Source organism: Polistes fuscatus, unplaced genomic scaffold (genome assembly GCF_010416935.1).
Source record: "Polistes fuscatus isolate 324 unplaced genomic scaffold, CU_Pfus_HIC Scaffold4, whole genome shotgun sequence".
NCBI classification, from domain to species: Eukaryota; Metazoa; Arthropoda; class Insecta; order Hymenoptera; family Vespidae; genus Polistes; species Polistes fuscatus.
The window spans coordinates 10,480,068-10,494,409 of record NW_025113118.1 but is presented as its reverse complement, the minus strand read 5'-3'; the positions used below and the strand labels follow the sequence as shown (position 1 = coordinate 10,494,409).

The following is a 14,342-nucleotide window of genomic DNA, read 5'->3' as shown; positions in this document are numbered from 1 at the left end:
ATTAATTATAATTAATATAATTTATATTATTTTCTCGGAAAAAGAAAACAATTTGATAATTATATGTTCTCTTTTCCCCCATATTCATAAATATAATTTCGAATTATATTCTGTATAATTATTACTCATTACTAACTTTGATAAATTATATGATTTACTAGAATAACAAGAGTACATAATGAACAAAACAAATTGACGCAACAATAATTACATCATACTTTTAGGAAATATTTTATATGTAAAATATATTTTATAATATAAAAAGAATAAAAAGAAATGCATAGTTCCTTGAAAAAATAAAATCATTATTTTCAGAAATTGATTGGACTTAAATAAAAATGCATTATATATAAAAACTATTGTTATAGAATACTATTACCGAAAGGAACTAATTTTATAAATAATGTAGAAAATTAATGAATTATATATATATATATATATATTTATATATCGTATATAGATAAAGTATTAAATATTATTTATGATATTGTTAGGCATATTCAAATAATGAAATTAAACAAAATAATAAAATCAAAGAAAAAGAAATAATTTAAAAAGAAATAAAATTTCAAAAAAAGAATAAAACAAAAATAATTTGTAAATATGCATTACATAAGATCGTAATTAGTAATGCTAATGTTGCGATACCACTAAATTATTAGAAAACACAGATCTGATATATAAAGAAATTTGTAATCTCGGTGCAACATGAAATCTTCAAAGATATTCTTAAATTTATGTTGTATTTGTATTACTATGTAACGGTAGACATTCGAAAGTGATTCCATTATGGAACTGGAAAGTATGAACTATCTCTTAAGATTGCATGAAACTGTTCAATGTCGTTCACTAATATTTGTTATATTTATGGATAAAGATAATTAGTGAAATATCAATAAACTTTTTTTGTAAAGTGTTCCTTCCATTAGAGAAACAATTATCCTTTAAACAACAAATAATGTTTATAGACCTTTCAGGTCTATGAATTTCGTTCTATTCTTCATCAGGCACACTCTCTTAAGACATTGCATTGAATATAACGTTACACACGTAATGTGATATACGCGTATAGAATAATCGTTTGCTTTTTTTCACCACGGATATACACATTGCACACATGCTTTCACGCACATCTGAAGACTGATAATAGGATTTATTATTTTTTTTTAATCCTATACTTCAGCCAGTACTAAATTTTAATATGGTACCTTAATTAATCTGGTGGTAAAAAACTGAACAATCGGAATTGTTCTCTAATGTGTGGTCTAACATCTCCACCCTACAAAAAGAAAGGATATAAGTTTATTTCTTACATATATTCACGATAATACACGTAAAACATAACATACCCAATTAACTAAATTTTCTAAAAATGGTAATAACTTCATTAGTTCATTATCTGAACGGTCAGCAAACCAGCTTTCTATAGGGATGCCATTTTCTAACTGTATAAAAAAAAACAACAACAAAAATTTAATTAATATGAATTTGAAAATAATGTTAGAAAGAAAATAAAACTTACCTGATATCCAAATGCTTGAGGGCTATTATCGATGATCACAGTTTTAGATAAATCTCTTCCAAGTATAGATAAATCTTTAATATAATTTCCATTAACACATACACAATGTTCTCTGAATAAGCGATATTTAATTAATTTTCTTGTTGGGTCCAAAAGGTTCATTAATTTGTTTGCGTATACTCGTTTACTTGCAGTAAAGAGTATTACTTCATATAGTGATGAAACGTGTTCCAAAAATTCTCGAAAAAATGGTCGTGTTCTAACAAATACTGTGTATGTTATATCTTGAAAAACTACTGGGAATTGAAATGCTGCATCAGATAACTCTTGCAAACTACAATGTACGAGAGTTTCATCCTACAATAAATAAAAATTATTATTATAATTTAACAGCTGGCTATCTGTAAAACAAAGGTATTACATACCAAATCTAATACTAAACTAAATTCTGGACTACTTCGTGTTTTAAGAGGTAAAGCCGGACATCTGGCTCTCATTGCTGGCGTCAAAGGTGGTAAATGTTTAATAAAAACATATGGATCAAATGGCTCCCATTCTTCTTGTACTTGAGTAACCATATTTTCGACATCACAAGTTTCTACTATCTCTTCGCTACCAACTTCCATATATTCGGCGTCATGATATTCGCTGTCAATATCTTCAGTATCATATTTCATATTAATGTTATCATTAGTATCAGAAGGATGATGACCATCTATATCATATACACTTGCAGAAGTATTATATTTTGGAGTGGAAAAATCCACAGTTCCTTCAAATTTGAATGAATTATTTTCAATGGTATACTGACTTTTTGATATACTACTATTGTTCTCATTGTTATTGATAAATGGATATTTTCCACTTCCAAAATATTTCTCCGATGAATATGTAGTGCGAGTGCTATACATTGATGTTGAGTTCATTAAGCTATAATTTTCATCAGATATTTCATTTGGTAAATAAAGTGCGGAGTAATACAATGATAGAATATCTGCAAAATATAATATTATTAAGATTTAAATTTACATATATGCATTATAAAAATCAAAAATGAAATATAATATAAATGCATAGTCATTGCACCTGTATTTCTATTTCCTTCGTCATCAAGAAAACATGTAAGGTCTAAATGAGATCCTAGAGATGCTGGAGGCATTAGATCAATCAATGATGATGTTCCTGCGGGTGAAAATTTAAAATCCTGTGATGGTGTTGGTGTACAAAACAAATCTGTATTTAAACTTGACGAATGAAGTGACAAAATCGCTATATTCCAGTTCTCCTTGGATTCTTCAGAAATTTTAGATTCTACTGTTTCTTTCGGTGGCTACAAAAAAGAACATGTAATTCTTATGTTATCAATGAAAGTAAGTTTAAGATAGAAAAGTAATTTCATCAAAATAGAAAGAAACAATAAAAAAATGTTTCCTCATTGTAAACTTACTAGAATAATATCCTTCTGTGTAGTGCGATGTAGAGGAGTTGATGTGACCATGGATCGTTTTATACATTTTCTTCTGCGAGGGCCCCTCTCACGTCTACTAGGCGAAGTTTTGGCAAAATGTAAAACATTTTCTTTACAAGCCTACGGAGACAATAATCTTGTTTGAGAATACTGATTATTAATCCGCGTATTAACCAAACGGCTTCAATTGTAGTTTTAAGTAATTTATTTTTCTTTATTTGTTTCAGCGAAAGAATGTTTTTAATTATTTAACATTCTTGTCTATCTGACAGTCACTCATTAATCATTAACCATTAAGTGTTGGTTAGTTAGTAATTGTGAGTTAATAAATAGTGAAGAATAAATGACCTGCAAAGATCATTTGTGATAAACAGATGAAGATAATAATGTGTTTTAAAATTGCAATGATAGATATTAAAAATTAATACTTTAATGTATAGATTGTAAAGTGACTACACATATTTTAAGCTAAATAATGTTTAACGTAACAATTTTATACTTACCTCTTTTATAAAATTTGGAGATCTATGTCTCCACCGAGTTAATCTGCTGCATTTGCGTAAAGTATTTATGCGATGATTACTGCTAGAGATGAATGGTACTTTCCGTGGAGATGCTGTTTGCGCTCTGCCACTAGACAATTTGCTTCCCAACCCACCGCTTATGTATAAACGGCCACGCAGTCTTCTACTCACATGTTCACTTCTTAACCACATTTCAAAAGAAAAATTAAATGTCCTAAAATAAATAATACACTCTATTATTTATTATACTTAGGAGTTTGATATTAAAATCATTAATAACTATTAATATTTCTTATGCTTTATACTATATTACAGTTATCAATAATTATGAAATATTAACTAAATTCAAGCAGTTATCCTTACTCTGCTTTTTATAAATCTAATTCATGCACCAAATCAGCAAACAAGCTTTGACTAAAAATATTCATCTGGTTGCATGTACGATTACTGATTCAGGAGTATGCTATCTTTAGCAAACAGCTTTATACATCAGTAAAGAGAATGCCTCAAGCAAGAACATTCTGGATAATAGCAATGTTTTATTAACCACCCATGAAGTTCTTCGTTAATGTTAAATATACATTTTAACAACTTCTTTTAAAACTTGACAATACGCTTGAACACTGTACAAAATACAAAAAGTTCTTTTAACTTTTATATTGAAAGAAAAAAAGGAAAAAAAAAATTATTTTAAATAAGAAATTTATTAATTGCACACATACTTCCGATTAATTTTTGTTTGGAATATTTAGTTGCGTTGCAAATAGAAAATAACAATCATATTTTCGTTCGTATTATCGTCGTTTAATTTTAATTAATTATCTTACTATTGTCAAAGTCTCTGTTGAAATTTGTCGAGCCGCCAAAGTTTCTAAACGATATAAAATAATAACCGTCCTTTAATTGAGGAACAAAATTCGAGAGATAAATTCGTTTAGTAAACACTTTTTAATTTACCAAGCACAGCAATTGACACTTTATACTTTTCGTTTGTTTATTATGTTTGTATCGATTAGAAATTGCGCGGGAAACAAGTTCAATTGTTCGAAAAAAGAAGCGTCCAAGATCTGTGGAATTTTGTCGCGCGTATGCATATAGGTATATGACATATATACTATGTATATATATATATATATATATATACATATGTAGATATACATGTATATATAGATAACATTCAAATGTGTATGTGACACATACACAATTAAGAATACGTATTCATGCTAAGGCATATATCGATTTGTATACGATGTGATGCAAGGTAACGTTCCCATCAATTAAATCGAAATAATCTATACCTATTAGTAGGTAGAAATTTCTGATAAATGAATCTAAATAACATATAATAAAGGAGACATTTTTGTCGGTCATCGCCCTTAACGAACTCATCTTGGCTACATACGAATCGATCGAAAGTTTGAAAGTGCAATACTGCGCCGCGGCATCGGCGTCGGCGTTAGCGGCGTTACTACTAAACGAAACTATCACCCAAAAATTTCCCGCGAAAATGTTACGACCTTGAGGAATTACGCTAAATAGAATTTAAATCTTTCACTGCTTACCATATCCTTTAATTTATCAGCACGCGCACGTCAAACTTTGACTAATCAACGATGTATCCACTCCCCCGCGAGTCCCATTCAAAAGCTTCGTTCGTGTTCACTTTTCATCCCCTCGAAACTAAACAAACATGGCCACAGTATCGCTCGAAAATACTCACTGGTCAAATGTACTACACAATTTTATTATTTATCAATATGTATTATTCAAATTTCACTGATCTATCTTACATAATTATTATCTTTTTAATAACTATACACTTATTATTATTATTTATATTGTTTTTCTTGCCTTGAATTCGAAACTATGTTGTTCCGGTTAATAATGCGCCATCTACTGGATATTTCACTTCGATGTTGTTCTAGAATGATGCGTAGTAGCGGCCATTTTCTTCAGATGCTCGCCAGAGAAAAGAGATGATATATAATATATATTATAGTTTTCTTTCAATATTCTGGATCGTATCTTACCGTCATATAATTATTCATTTTTTTATTACATTAAAATCAAATATCTGACCATCATTTATTTAGTAATTTTTCAATAAATATGGTAATATATTTTTAATCTGCTAAAAAATATAATGAAAAATTATACATTCAGAGGCATCCAACGAGTCAATATCGTTTTATTTCTATGTATTTATTATGTTGTGAGAATATTATCACGCGTGCGCATTAACATATTTCATATCATCATTTAATTTCTTAATATGTGATATATACATTCGTGTATTTATGAATTGGTTGCATGTTTACATATAGATACGTATGCAGCATAGTACGTTGTATGATACAAGGTAAATATATATATTTATACAATCTGTAATCAAATTAATTCAATTAAAATATTAACATAAATATGAGTTAATATTAAAGTTATTTTAAGTTATAAAAATTGTATTCACTTGATTGTAATATATTGAAAACAGCTTTAATATTCTTTATACTTAGTAATGGAAATGCACCTTTTTTCTATCTAATGTTAGGTATAATATTATCACGTGACTACCTTTCCGTACATTGCAACAATGATTTCCCGCCAAATGTAGTTGCACCAGACGCTAACAAGTGGTGATTTTGCTGACAGTAAAATAATTGAGATATGATCATTGTTCTGCTCTTAAGAGTAGAGTTTATTTCATTGAGATTAAAATACGTGAATGTTAATTTATTCAACTTATTTGTTTAAATAAGAGAATCGTTAATTATAATCATTATATTGTAAAGACATTAAACTAAGTTTATCAAGATGTATGTTAAAGTAAGAACAATGGATGGTAAACAGGAGGTGATATTAACAATTTCTAAGTTAACCGAGGTTGGGGATTTCAAGGTATGATTTTTCAAATTATTACAATGAATGAAAATGTTAAAACAATTTAATGAATATTTTGAGTGTAATTTTCATACTTTTAGTCTATGAGGTTAGAAGAGAATTTTTGTCTTATTATATTATTATTATTACTTATTGTCTTATTATATTATTATTATTACTTATTGTCTTATTATATTTTGAACTTTTATGAATAATAATTTAATATGTCTGTATTAATCTTGTACAAGATCTACAATAGTTTGGTTATACTGTTCTGTAGCTTTTAAAAGAGAATGTACTTTTTTAGTTTGTTCTGTGTATTTATTTTTTAATATATGTATGCACAAAAACATGCATATAGAGAGTATGTTGTAAAATTAAAAGAATTATTTTCATATTTTTAGCGTCAAATAGAAAAGGAGTTATCAATAGAAGTTGATATGCAAAGATTGTTCTTCCGTGGCAAACAATTAGAAAATGGTTATAAATTATACGATTATAGTATTAATTTAAATGATGTTATACAACTAATGGTTAAAATTAAACAAGATAATGTAGATAGTAAAGATAACAAAGATAATAATAAAAAGAATAATAATGTAGTAAAAGAAATTAATGAAGGAGAAGTTACTGAAGATGTAAATTTAGAAGAAACTGAAAGTTTATATTATAAAACTGGAGACGCTGTTGATTGTCTCGATCAACTGCATGGAGCTTGGTTTGAAGCAATTATAAAAAAGATATTTAAAAAAGAAGATAAAATTATTTATAATATGCAATGGGAATTTGATAATCATGCGCCTCCATTCAATGTACCTGAAGCATCTATTAGACCACGTGCTAGAAAATTTATATCTGTTGAAAAATTGAAGATAGGTGACAAAGTAATGGTTAATCATAATGTTGACGAGCCCAAAGAAGTAGGACTTTGGTATGATTTTACGGTTTCAAAAATTGAGAAGAAAAGAAAATCACAAGAGTTGATTGGAATTTTACACATCGGCAGGTAATTTCTTGATTATTTTTATTCATATGTTATATTTTTTAAATCTGTATTAATATGCATCTATCTTTATATCCATAGAGACAATCAACTGGAAGGCCGCAAAATAAATCCCAAAGATGGTGTATATACTATAGAACATCCAAAACTTTTATCCGAAAGAACACAGGAAGATGAGCAACATATGATAAGTAATGGTAAACGAAGACGTGTAGTGGCTTCGTGCTCTAATTGTATGGATGATCCTGATAAAGATTGTAAAGAATGTGGATGTAGAATTTGTAGTGGTAAAGAAGATGAACATAACCTACTACTTTGCGATGAATGCAATTTTGCATTTCATTTACGTTGTTTAAATCCACCCTTAACATCAATACCAGAAGAAGATTATTGGTATTGTCCTGAATGTAAAAATGATGAAAATGAAATTGTTAAAGTAGGTGATTGTTTTTATATAAATGTATATCAATTCGTTTTAAAAACAATACAATATTTTAATATAAAAATATTTAATTTATTCAAGGCAGGAGATAAATTGAAACAGTCCAAGAAGAAAACTAATACCAATGAAAGTAGTAACAAAAGGGATTGGGGAAAAGGAATGGCTTGTGTAGGTAGAACGAAAGAATGTAGTTTAGTCCCACCAAATCATCGAGGTCCTATACCAGGTGTAGAAGTTGGTACATGTTGGATATATAGAGTTCAGGTACATAAATAATATATATATCCATACATGTGTGTGTGTGTGTTTAAATATATGCGCATAATATAATGTTATAATTTTTTTATTGAAGGTTTCCGAAGTTGGTGTACACAGGCCTCATATAGCTGGAATACATGGACGTGAAACTGATTGTGCATACTCCATTGTCTTATCTGGGGGTTATGAAGATGATATCGATAATGGAGATGAATTTATGTATACTGGTTCTGGAGGGAGGGATTTATCTGGTATAAAGAAATTCTGTTTATTTCGTTATATTGGTAATTTGTATACATATACATGTATTTTTGATTACTTTCTATTATAATTACAGGAAATAAAAGAACTGCTGAACAAAGTTGTGACCAAACACTCACAAGGATGAATAAAGCTTTAGCAGTAAATTGTAATGCTAAACTTGATCCAGTAAATGGAGCTACAGCTGAGGATTGGAGAGGTGGTATCCCTGTAAGAGTTGTACGTAATTTTAAACTTGCAAAACATAGTAAATACGCACCAAAAGAAGGTAACAGGTATGTACAATATCAAATCTTCTTGATCTCTCTTCTTATCTATATTTTAAGATATATTATATGAATTTATATAAATGATAATACTATATATTGATTATTATTTTGATAATAGATATGATGGTATATATAAGGTGGTCAAATATTACCCAGATACGGGTAAAAGTGGTTTTCGCGTATGGAGATATTTATTACGCAGGGATGATCCTGCTCCTGCTCCATGGACTCGGGAAGGTCAATCAAGAATAAAATCACTTGGTTTAAAACCATTATATCCAGATGGTTACTTAGAAGCAATGAAAAAGAATCGACCAAGTAAAAAACGTGCTATAGAATTGGAAGATGAAGGATTACCAAGCTCTAAAGAGACTGTACAAGCCAAAAAGAAACAAAAACGTGAAATTTATAAATTAGACACTGAACTTATCAAGTTCATAGACGAAGATATTGCTAATGCCAAAATTTGGAATGAATGTCATTTAGCTTTGCCAAATGGAAAGACTGCTTTTCTACAACGTGTTTCAGAAAGGTTTGTATTACAACGTAAGCCTTGGTAAAAGTAAAATTAATTCATTAAATACGAGTTTTTTCTTTACAGATTTACTTGTGTTTGTTGTTTAGAAGTAGTTAATAATCCTGTAACTACACCTTGTGCTCATAATATTTGTCTTACTTGTTTAAAACGAAGCTTTTCATCTGGCGTTCACAATTGTCCATCGTGTCGTCATAATATGGAGAAAGATTTTAAAATGGATGTCAATGAGTCTTTAGCTTCTGCATTGCTAATGCTTTACCCAGGTTATAATGCTGGTAGATAGCATAATAAATATAATGAAACATATAAACCACAGATATAATTAATTCAATTTGTTGCTTTTACATACCATAGAATATACTAACGTATTATGTGGATCCAAAGATAAAAAAAAATTGTATTTGATGAGATATTAGGACAAAATTATTTTTATATTATTAGTTGAGTTGATTATACACTATTAAGTAATCGTGTATATCATATTAAAAGTATAATTATATGCATACTATAAAAGATTAAAACATGTTGAAGAAGCAAAATTGTTGACAATTATATATTTAATAGTCATTTATATATTTGGCATCACACAATTATTACAAGGTTGTAAAAGTAAAGATGTTATTGATTTAACACTTTGACGTCCGGGCGTTTCGAAAAAATTTCTTCGCTTGGCGCCGGCAGCGCTTATACTTCGGATTACTTCGCTTACGATCGGCCGTTCTTGGAAGTAATAGCCCGATATGATGGTCGAAATTTCGACGTTTTCTCATGAATTTTTTTAAATATGAAAATAAAATGCGATCGTTTCGAAATTTTTACATGTTTTTATAGGTGTCTTGAAATGTACAAAATAAATTTATTTTAACAACACCATTTATTTAACAACACCACTGTGGTGTCGCCGGACGGCAAAGTGTTAATACAAAATTAATTGTTAGGAAATAATAATTAGGTAAACTTTATTGAATATAAACTAATTGTTCATGAATATTGAATGTGAAATACATGAAAATGTGTGTGCCTTATAGAACTAAAAAAAAGAAAAGCAAGTTGGAACTACATAGTATAAAAATAAACTAGGATTCTACAAATAGTTTACTTACGATTTATTTTTACCATTTAATTAAATGATTGATAGTGAAACTACTTTATAAGCAAATTTAAATTAATATTATTCATAAGACGACTTTTATTGATATAAGAAGATAATCAATATTGATGTTGTATTTGTTTTGGTTTTTGTTATATTAGTATATTCATATAGAGAACATTACAAAAATATCATCAATACCGATGCAATAGTTTTAACAATGTTTTATTACAATACTTAATATTAGACAATACAAATTAATCATTCCATAGTTAAATATTCCTCATATTGTATTACACACATAATTTTTATTTATTTATATATTTATTATGTTTCATATAATCTCATATAAGATAATATTATATTATTTTGTAATTAAATTAATAACAATTAAACATCATCTTTTTGTTCTTGTTTATTCATAGGTGGTACTGTATCACTGATCCACTTTAGGTATTCTTCATTACCATTTTGTATCTGAAAATTAAATTTTGTATTTAAATAATGTATTCATGGATTTTATTTTATATATAAGTAAAACTAGAATATTTATTAATATAAAGTAAAATAATCAATGAATAAAAGTAAGATCGGATAAATTTTACTTACAGGTAAAGAAATTACTTCACATACTGTGTAAGGATGATTTTTCCTAAATAAAAAAAAATATTAGTTGATTTTTTTTCTATGTTACATTAAAGCAATATAATATCAACTTACTTAACATAATCTGTCAAAGCATCAACTGTATCTGTCCTCGTTTTTATCATCTGCATATAATCATTAGTAAAATATAATATACAGTATATTTTTACTTATTAATAATTATTTTGATTATTCTTACCATTAAAAGTTCCGAATCTTCATTTATTTTATTTTCCCATTCATACCTATACATGTATAATTAATCAATACAAATTAAATAGTTTTTACAGATACAAAATATATATGCACCAACGTAAACAAATATTTTATTTTATAAATGCTTACACTGAAATAACTTGAGGGATAATATTAACACAAGCAGCCAATTTATTCTTTACTATATCACTGTGGATACAAATGAAAAGAAATATCGTTGTATTAATTTAAATATAATTTTATTTAATCATAAACATACGAAGGTAACTTTTTAAATTCGATAAAATGATCTTACTGTGCCAATTTTTTAGCCACTTCTACGTTTGGAACAGTAACATATGCGACAGAATGTATTCCCGTATAATTACTCATTGTTCTATTACTATAAACATAAAAATTTCTTAATAAACTAAAAATCATCAGTAATGTTAGAACAGATTTACCGGCCATTCGAAGTATTTTCATTAATGGTAACAATACAAATGATCAGAGGTTATCAAATACAACGCTAAAAAAACACCGTCAAAAGAAGTTTTAATTGGTTAGTAATAAACATTGCAACCTTTTTACCCAATAAGAATGCGGATTTTGACAACCAATGAAAATGTAGAATGAAATTACAAGAAATTACCCGATATGCACTTTGCAATTTGAATTTTGACAAGGATGAGAGACGTTCCAGTTTTGTATACGGTAAATATTATTAATTATTATCTATAATTCATTAATTTTTACGATATAATATTGTTCCAAAGAGATTAAAGAATATTATTAATATCTAAATGTTAATAATTAATGCTGTACTATTTTTACTTTCCACGAATATGAATATAATAAAAAAATTCAAATTCAAAAACATTATCTATACATATAATTAATAAATAAATAAAGAAATATAAAATAAATTCACATAAGATAAATAAATTAATAGATAAATCAGTAAATAAATATTATGTCTAGTTATATTTAATGTCGCTTGTTTTATTCGTTTGTTAAATTGTTCCGTGATAATATATAAAATATAACCTAAAAAAAGACATTAATTATTACTAAACTTGATAATAATTTCTCTAATAGATTTAAATATAGTAAATAGTAAATATTTTAAATATATATACGTACGACCTATATCTAATCATACATGTTATCTTTTCGAAAAATTCACGTTAAAAAAATTCTTGTATTTGAAAAAAAAACATCCGAAAAAATGTAACTTCTTTTTTTCAATCTATTTTTACATGTAGAATCAACCCTCCTACTCCACTCTCATTTCACCCCTTTATGCTATCAATACAGATACATCCCGTATATATAAAACATGTGAACAACGTCCAAAATCTACACTACGAAAAGATTAAGGAGAAAAAAAAAGATAAAAAGTAAAAGAATATTAATAATACATAGATTAAATAGTAGATAAAAAAATGTAAGAATTTATATTTGTCTTCCAATCATTTAAAAAATATCTTTAACTAGTTAGTAAGAAAGAAGCCTTGGATTATTTTAATGAAAAGTAATCAAATGAATACGAACATACCCGAAGAATCTCTTTCATTTTTTGTAGATGAAAAAAAGTGCGGTTTGAGATTTATATAATATTAACGACGCATATATACATGTACATAGACAAAAAAATATATATATAAAGAGAGGTAGAGAAAAAGAAAGGGAAAGAAAACAAAAAAGTAAAAGCTGCGATGCAACAGAATCGTATAGAAGAAAGAAGAAAAGAGTCGCAGACATCTTCGGTTAACTAAACGGATTATAACTATATCAAATAATGGGCCGCACGTTCCACAGAAAAAAAGGGAGTAAGAAAAAGAGAAAAAGAGAAAGAGAGAGAGAAAGAGAAAGAGAGAGAGAGAGAGAAAGAAAAAGGGAGGTGCAGCCTATAAATAGAAAATATACTGCAACTTCCGTACGACGAACTCAAAACCGTAATTTTGCTTCCTCGTTAATGATGCTTTCTATAAACTTACGAAATGCAACTACTTTACTTATACAAATGCATTTGACTCTACAGTCGTATTGAATGCATAGAAAATGGCGCCCAACGTAGAATTTCTCTATTTCCTATTTTTTTTTCTTTTTTCTTTCTATTTCATTTTATCCACCACCCGGCATAGTTATATTTTATTATATCATTAGAACGTATCGAATGGTCTGAAAATGGTACCAATAAGATATTATTTTTCTGTATACTAATTTATTTATCTTTTATATTTAGTTTTATTCAGTACTCGGCGCAGTTCCATTTTACACCATTGGAATTTATTAAATGCATAAAAAGAAAATGCGATTATAATATAATTTGTATATTTCTTTTATTTTACTTATTTATTTATATTGTTTTTGTTTTACAGAAGGCGGAGAAAAGATATCTTATTAATGTCACGTTGATTTCAATATTTTCACTTATTTCGGCATTGAAAATATTGGGTAATTGATTTATTTTTTTCTCTAAGAGGAGGAAGAAAATAATAATAATAATAATAATAATAATAATAATAATAATAAAAAAAGCTTCTTCCCGTTAACGATCTCCTTTGAACTTTTTTCTAGGAAACAAGGGAGAAAGAAAAAAAGATGAAATAGAATTCCTTTCGTAATTATTCGGTGGAAGGTTCGAGCGTTTGGCACGGTATCAGAAATAGGGAGAGAGAAACGTTCTCCAGCTGCACCAGATTTCTCTCTGATAATGGTTATTCGAAAGATCAACATCTGTCATTTGGTATTTGCTGCTTCATCGCTAGCGTGCTCGCGTATTTTGGATTACATAAGCACATTTACCTATTTGGATAGAAAAAGTATGAAGAAAGATTAAGAAGAAGAAAAACTAGAAGAAGAAGAAGTATGGCAAGAGGAAATGTAAGATAAATATTTTATTCCAAATCATTTTATTTTATTAAGATTTGATTGATTTATACACATAACTTATTATATTTATATATATAACTTAATTAGATTTCATTTCAGATAAGTAAGGATTATATAAACACATTTGTAAAACTAACACTTTAGGATTGAAATCAATGAAATTTAGAGATTACTTTTTTTTGACATATATAGACCCCATTAGTTATTAGATTTTTCGTACGTTTAAGAGGCAGGTGTATGGTTCGAGCAGAAGCATATTGCGGTTGCCAGGAAAGGAGAAGGAGGAGGAGGAGGAGGGTCGTAGAATTGGCGCCCACTGACCCGTTGGAGGGTCAGCAATTTACTCAGGACC

At 27.9% G+C, this 14,342-nt stretch overlaps 3 protein-coding genes and 1 long non-coding RNA gene across 8 annotated transcripts; 2 read left to right on the top strand and 2 right to left on the bottom strand.

Annotated features, from left to right (window-relative positions):
* Positions 1–674: 674 nt before the first annotated feature.
* LOC122521538 (CTD small phosphatase-like protein 2) lies at positions 675–5,446 on the bottom strand. 5 transcript variants are annotated; one of them, XM_043642404.1, is made up of 9 exons: positions 5,077–5,446; positions 3,494–3,728; positions 2,970–3,110; positions 2,609–2,852; positions 1,948–2,516; positions 1,523–1,879; positions 1,350–1,445; positions 1,209–1,279; positions 675–1,140 (listed from the first exon to the last, which is right to left on the bottom strand). In XM_043642404.1, the coding sequence occupies exons 2-8, from the start codon at positions 3,704–3,706 to the stop codon at positions 1,214–1,216; spliced, it is 1,686 nt and encodes a 561-aa protein (XP_043498339.1). In that variant the 5' UTR covers positions 3,707–3,728; positions 5,077–5,446; the 3' UTR covers positions 675–1,140; positions 1,209–1,213. The 5 variants fall into 5 exon arrangements, with proteins under 5 accessions (XP_043498339.1, XP_043498337.1, XP_043498336.1 ...); XM_043642402.1 differs by lacking the exon at positions 5,077–5,446 and adding exons at positions 3,878–4,137; positions 4,237–4,329 and having other exon boundaries at positions 675–1,279; XM_043642401.1 differs by having other exon boundaries at positions 675–1,279.
* A 175-nt stretch (positions 5,447–5,621) lies between these two features.
* LOC122521536 (E3 ubiquitin-protein ligase UHRF1-like) lies at positions 5,622–9,468 on the top strand. Its single transcript, XM_043642400.1, has 9 exons — positions 5,622–5,873; positions 6,063–6,409; positions 6,796–7,397; positions 7,476–7,830; positions 7,918–8,100; positions 8,189–8,345; positions 8,432–8,630; positions 8,743–9,156; positions 9,226–9,468. Exons 2-9 carry the CDS (start codon positions 6,326–6,328, stop codon positions 9,443–9,445), a joined length of 2,214 nt encoding a protein of 737 aa, XP_043498335.1. The 5' UTR covers positions 5,622–5,873; positions 6,063–6,325; the 3' UTR covers positions 9,446–9,468.
* A 993-nt stretch (positions 9,469–10,461) lies between these two features.
* Positions 10,462–11,669, bottom strand: LOC122521539 (protein CutA homolog). The gene is made up of 6 exons (XM_043642407.1): positions 11,409–11,669; positions 11,243–11,302; positions 11,097–11,142; positions 10,973–11,022; positions 10,862–10,904; positions 10,462–10,729 (listed from the first exon to the last, which is right to left on the bottom strand). Exons 1-6 carry the CDS (start codon positions 11,576–11,578, stop codon positions 10,643–10,645), a joined length of 456 nt encoding a protein of 151 aa, XP_043498342.1. The 5' UTR covers positions 11,579–11,669; the 3' UTR covers positions 10,462–10,642.
* A 70-nt stretch (positions 11,670–11,739) lies between these two features.
* Positions 11,740–13,556, top strand: LOC122521540. Its single transcript, XR_006304792.1, has 2 exons — positions 11,740–11,806; positions 13,477–13,556. It is a non-coding gene; the product is annotated as an uncharacterized LOC122521540 (long non-coding RNA).
* Positions 13,557–14,342: the final 786 nt, after the last annotated feature.

Bases quoted from the DNA above. Each gene is read 5' to 3' on its own strand.
- LOC122521536 (XM_043642400.1), top strand. From the start codon at position 6,326: ATGTATGTTAAAGTAAGAACAATGGATGGTAAACAGGAGGTGATATTA. The intron at 6,410-6,795 runs GTATGATTTTTC...TCATATTTTTAG, and splicing joins CCGAGGTTGGGGATTTCAAG to CGTCAAATAGAAAAGGAGTT. The intron at 7,831-7,917 runs GTAGGTGATTGT...AATTTATTCAAG, and splicing joins ATGAAAATGAAATTGTTAAA to GCAGGAGATAAATTGAAACA.
- LOC122521538 (XM_043642401.1), bottom strand. From the start codon at position 3,706: ATGTGGTTAAGAAGTGAACATGTGAGTAGAAGACTGCGTGGCCGTTTA. The intron at 2,853-2,969 runs GTAAGTTTACAA...TCTTTTTTGTAG, and splicing joins CACAGAAGGATATTATTCTA to CCACCGAAAGAAACAGTAGA. The intron at 1,280-1,349 runs GTATGTTATGTT...TTCTTTTTGTAG, and splicing joins TAGAAAATTTAGTTAATTGG to GGTGGAGATGTTAGACCACA.
- LOC122521539 (XM_043642407.1), bottom strand. From the start codon at position 11,578: ATGAAAATACTTCGAATGGCCGGTAAATCTGTTCTAACATTACTGATG. The intron at 11,143-11,242 runs GTAAGCATTTAT...ATACATGTATAG, and splicing joins ATCCCTCAAGTTATTTCAGT to GTATGAATGGGAAAATAAAA. The intron at 10,905-10,972 runs GTAAGTTGATAT...TTTTTTATTTAG, and splicing joins GCTTTGACAGATTATGTTAA to GAAAAATCATCCTTACACAG.